At 39.4% G+C, this 5,297-nt stretch overlaps 1 protein-coding gene across 2 annotated transcripts; it reads left to right on the forward strand.

The window, feature by feature from the left end:
* The first annotated feature begins 433 nt into the window (after positions 1 to 433).
* Positions 434 to 3,942, forward strand: LOC137739624 (uncharacterized). Of its 2 annotated transcripts, XR_011069099.2 has the most exons (9): positions 480 to 990; positions 1,915 to 1,948; positions 2,205 to 2,438; positions 2,677 to 2,766; positions 2,943 to 3,008; positions 3,108 to 3,199; positions 3,297 to 3,344; positions 3,430 to 3,662; positions 3,757 to 3,942. XR_011069099.2 is itself a non-coding variant. In XM_068479259.2 (8 exons), exons 1-8 carry the CDS (start codon positions 629 to 631, stop codon positions 3,545 to 3,547), a joined length of 1,044 nt encoding a protein of 347 aa, XP_068335360.2. In that variant the 5' UTR covers positions 434 to 628; the 3' UTR covers positions 3,548 to 3,942. The 2 variants fall into 2 exon arrangements, 1 of the variants encoding a protein (XP_068335360.2); XM_068479259.2 differs by having other exon boundaries at positions 434 to 990; positions 3,430 to 3,942.
* The last annotated feature ends 1,355 nt before the right edge of the window (positions 3,943 to 5,297 follow it).

Consider the following 5,297-nt stretch of genomic DNA (forward strand, 5'->3'; position numbering starts at 1 on the left):
TCGATTCGACGTGCCTATACTCTTACGAATATAATCACAGTTACCGAATCGGGCGTCGACGATTTGTGAACTTCGTAGAATTAGTAGCCTTGTCTTCAGGCTCTAGAACCCAAAGACCGAGAGTGTTCCTTCCTCGGTTGCAGTCGCGAGATAAAGAAGTCAACAACGCGCTCAACGCGACATCAACAAATTTTACTCCTCGGCCGAGCTCGGCCGACGAGTTGGCACGCCCTGCATTCAACCGAATGACGTAGTTAGCTTATTAGTTACTCGGTCTGCGCGCTACGTAGGTTTTGTAATTTTTAGAGTCAACAAGTTCATAAACACAAAAGATATGAAAAATGGGCAAAATTTACGCATAAATTGTCACCGAAAGCGTCGAGCGTGCCAAAAAAACTATCCTGTAAAATGTATGATGCATCCACCACAAAGCAATAGTCCAAATGTATTTAACACGATTCACCATGTTGGCAATTAGCAAAACGTGACGGTCATAACTACCAGTCGTGGCCGTCAAACGACCAACCCAACACAAACAAACACCTTCCAGAACCCACCACAAATGGTGGTCCATCTCATCACGATTTCACTTCTCAATTTGGAACAAAAAATTCTGGGTTCTCACTGAATGTCTTCGACTCCGGCAATGGCGCTGCATGTTTACTGGTACGACTTCGTCTGCTTCGCCATTGTTGGGGTTTCTTTTCTGGCGGCGTCGTGGGTGATCTGGAGGAAGGAAGGAGCTTCGGAGAGATTCGAAGACAGCACGATGTACGAGAGCCTTCTGGTGAGCCGCCCTGACAGCCACGTGTTTGTCAGCGCCCTGCCGAGGGGCCACGTCAGCACCTCCCAGCTGTGGACTAGCTGCTGGAAAGGGCTCCACCCCGGCTGGCTCTTCGCCTTTCGATTCGTCTCGTTTCTGACTTTGGCTGGGTTCTTGGCTTGGGATCTTGTCGAATGGGATGCTTCCATTTTCGTTTACTACACCGAGTAAGTAGGATTTTACTTCAAGTTTGTGGCTTTTTTAAAATTTCATAACTTGATGTGTTGCTTTTTTGGTATATAAATAGTGGATAATCAATTCTTTTATATTACGAGCGATATTCTACATTAATCTACACTAAGGAGGGAGGGTTTGAACCCGAACGCAATGGGTTGGAGAGGAATGCTCTAACCACACGGTCCATCCACTACTTTTGTGGGTAATCAATTAGAGTAGTGAAATTTGAGTAACAACTCAATTTTCATGAACATGGTCTATAATCAATTACATACCCTTTAAATAAATACCAAATTATGGCCATCATAATGATGTTTTTATTGCTTTTAATTTGTGCAAACCCACATTAGGAAAGTACATTAGCTTCCACCTGTTATAATAAATTTGGTTTACGAGTAGAACAGTAGTAGTGATTTGATGAAAAGGGCGAGACTGGTGATCAGTTTGGCTAACTGTGTGAGAGGATGATACATCGAGCTTTCCCAACTTTGTGCACAGCATGTGTATGAGCCACATCCTGTCTGGCGCGCATTGCTTGTGGATGATTAACAAGGACATGGCCTATTTGCGTTGAAACTAGATTGAAGCATCACTTGCAATAGAATATCTCGTCGGATAAGCATGTGCATAAACTGCAGTGATCGTTGACATGATGAAGAACATGGGTTTAAAATTTGTTTGCATCTCACTGTCTTAGTTCCTCAGTAATTGTTACTGTTATTCCTCATGTTTTTTTAAGATTGAGTTCTCTCATTCTACTTATACCTTCAAACCATGTCCATTGTCGAATCACAGTGCAAGTTATTCACTGCATAGGTATCCTCCATATGTATGTCACTTTCAGTTGATTACAATATGTGTCTTGGTGTTGTCAACAATCTCCTTCACAGTTTTTCGATCTTGTTAATCTGCAGGTGGACATTTACACTGGTTATGATCTATTTTGCGGTATGTCATGCGATACATCACACGTTCTTCTTCAAAATAAAACACATGTTTTCCTTTATTATTGGCTTGTTCTGTTAGTTGTCCATATCTTAATGCTCTATACGGTCTGTGGTGGAGACTTTCACATAGAGAAACAAACATGAAAATTATAAAGCCAATTTGGGGTTTGGATATTTAAACTAATGAATTAGCAAAAAGATATCTATTTCAAATCTGTCCTGCTTTGCGTTTACCTATTGCTAATTTCTCTGCATAGCTGGGAACTCTAGTGTCTGGGTATGGTTGTTGGTTGTCCTTAAACAAGCCCCCCACTGAAAATGGGACAAGGTCAGAAGCTTTGAGAAGGGATGTGGAAGAGAATAATGGAACTGTGAATACCTATAGGCGAAACGGAATTAAGAGTACCATCAAATTGCAAAGCCAGTATGCTCAGGAGGAGATTCAGAAACGAGCAGGATATTGGGGATATCTTATGCAAATTGCATTCCAGGTTAGTTAATCAAGAACCAGATTTTGTACTTTTGTTGGTGGGCCAGGTTGTATATATTTACTCATGCATTAACTAACTCATATCAAATTAGGGCTACTAGAAATATACAATGATGTAGAATAGTAATAGTCCCGTTCTGTCTCATGCTGGGGAATATTAGCTTGCTTAGAAACATTTTGATGAACAAATTTGTTTGAGGTATGCAGTATGGTGAGAAGCTGATATGTCTTCATAACAGACTTGTGCAGGAGCTGTTGTCCTCACAGATGTCGTCTTTTGGTGTATCATCCTCCCATTTTTATCAAATGCTCACCTTGGCCTCAATATGGTGAGAGTCTGCTTTTTTTTTTTAATATGTTCAAATTCTAGTGCAACCTTTAAATCTAGGTTCTTTTTCCTTAGCTATGTCCTCATCTATGACAAATAATGCTGCTATCTTATTCTATTCTTCCTATTATACCTGAATAGATTGATCTGTGAGTGACTTGTACATGTGCTTGGCAGTTGATGTGTTGCATGCATACGCTGAATGCAGCGTTCCTTCTTCTGGATACCATTCTCAACAGCCTTGTAAGTATTTTGTTGGCAGCCTGGAAGCTCTTGTACTCCGGTTTTATCGTTTATTTCTTCCCATCTGTTTACTGATGTCATTTCCATCTTGTTTTTCAGCCATTTCCATGGTTCAGGCTTTCATATTTTGTCCTCTGGAGCTGCATCTACATTGCCTTCCAGTGGGTCATTCATGCATTAGGTTTCCCATGGTACGCATAATTAATTAAAATCTTTTCTCTTTTACACAAATATGATCCTTTACTTGCGGTGAAAGAGCTGGTAACATTATTTTGAGTATCTTCCCAGGTGGCCGTATCCATTTCTTGAGCTCGATACGCCATGGGCTCCATTATGGTACACTAGCTTATCTATTCTCCATTTTGCCTTCACTTCAAGTTCTAGTAAGAACAAAAATGTAATGAAAGCATATTATTTGCAGGTATTTTTGCGGGGCTGTGGCTCACATCCCTTGCTATGGGATTTTTGCAGTGATTATAAAAGCAAAGTATTCACTTCTGCCCAAATTGTTTCCCCACGCTTTTGTGAGGCCATACTAGTAGAGATTAGCTGCTATTCTTCATTAAGGGGGAATGGGCGGTTGGCTCCGAGAGTGTAACAACTCTCACCTCCAGAGAGGGTGTACGCTCCGCGTCCTACACCGTATTACTCGGAGTAAATTTCGCCCAATATTCTGTTTTATTTAAAAGAGAATTGGAACTTGGGAATGGTTTTTCATCTTCATTGTTTTGCTTGTGTATGTTGACAGGGGAATGCTGATCCAATCCGTCCCCCTCCCTCCCCTCTGCATGTTTTACAATTTACACTGTTTTTGTTGATTAGTTGCAACTTGGACCAATCACACTGAAGCTTCTTTCTTTCTGTTATTCTCGCACACTGAAGCTTACACAGAATACTTTCGTTATTTAAATTAAATTATTTTTTATGTTTCGTATTTTGGTTTTTATGAATCATTTTCTAATTTTCTCTCCTTGTGGTCCATATAAGAAATTTGGAATCTCAACACACCAGTGAGATTCCAACGGCATACGGCGGGTTGTAGACCAATGTATGGGTTTGCAACAAACAAATTGGGCCATGAGTCTCGTTCTGTTGGTTGCTTAGCGATTAGAATCTTATGATCATTCACCGTTAGATTAGATATCAAAGTATAATAAGATTAAAATATCAAATGCGCATTCACTTATTCTCCACCCGTAGTATTAAATCTAATGGTTAATGACGATGCATTCGTCAATTATCAGGTGACCAAAATGACATTTTACTTCCCACTTAGTACTACGGTTTATTGGTATTTATTTTCACTTGTAAGCAAGGTTCTAAAAGACGCTAGGCGCTACTCTGACGGCGAGCTGGGGCTAGTGCCAAGGCATATTTAAGTTTACTATATGTCATATAAATAAGTGCCTATTTATACTTAAAAAATACATAAATTTATTGGAATACATAAATTACAAAATGAAATGACATAGTTATAAAGTATAAGAATATATTGAAAACATGGGGAACAAGCATATAATGAGTGTTCATCCATATATTCAGCAAGTCTCTTATATTTTATTGAAAAAAAAAAAAAAGCAAAAAAAAAGTTATCGATTTTTTATCCAAGTCATAGTCGCGACCTAGGCAGTCTAGGCGGGTGCCTATGCAGGTCTATGTGTCATTTCTTAACTTTCAAATGCCTAGGTATTAATCAGGACGGTGGCTAGCCGCCTATTGCCTAGGCAGGATCTATGCGGCACTAAAGGGGGAATTTTTAGAACAGTACTTATAAGTGTGAGGTTTTAAGTTTGGATCTCGGAACTAATGGATTCGCAACCATTTTAACCCCCTTTGTATAAGAAAGTAACACTTCTACTTAGGTAAAATATAAAATACATGGGCATATGATTCACCTTTAACCATTTTCATTTTGAATTAATGAGTGTGGATATAAATGCTTATTCATTTTCATTTTTAAATTAAATTAATGAGTTCCTCCACACTTACATTACAAGTTATGTGTTGGCAGTTGCTTTAGGATTTTTTTTATTTTTTATTTTATTTTATTTTTTGAATTGGGAATATATCATTGCCACGAAGCCAAAGAACAAGGGAAGCCACGAATACATGGAAACATAACTAGTGTCGTATGACTCACGTGGTAAGAAGGGTGTTTTACACACCCCCTTTGTCCATCCCGTCATCCTGCTAGTTGTTCTGACCTCTCTTATAGTTGTGGTTGCGGATGGTGAGGTGGGTATCTTGATTTGGCTCAACACTCTCAAATCTACTCTTTGGCTCGGGTGC

The sequence above is a fragment of the Pyrus communis genome, chromosome 9 (genome assembly GCF_041283825.1).
Source record: "Pyrus communis isolate YQ-2024b chromosome 9, ASM4128382v1, whole genome shotgun sequence".
In the NCBI taxonomy this organism is placed as follows: domain Eukaryota; kingdom Viridiplantae; phylum Streptophyta; class Magnoliopsida; order Rosales; family Rosaceae; genus Pyrus; species Pyrus communis.

Bases quoted from the DNA above. Each gene is read 5' to 3' on its own strand.
- LOC137739624 (XM_068479259.2), top strand. From the start codon at position 629: ATGTCTTCGACTCCGGCAATGGCGCTGCATGTTTACTGGTACGACTTC. The intron at 2,767-2,942 runs GTGAGAGTCTGC...TGTGCTTGGCAG, and splicing joins CTCACCTTGGCCTCAATATG to TTGATGTGTTGCATGCATAC. The intron at 3,009-3,107 runs GTAAGTATTTTG...CTTGTTTTTCAG, and splicing joins ATACCATTCTCAACAGCCTT to CCATTTCCATGGTTCAGGCT.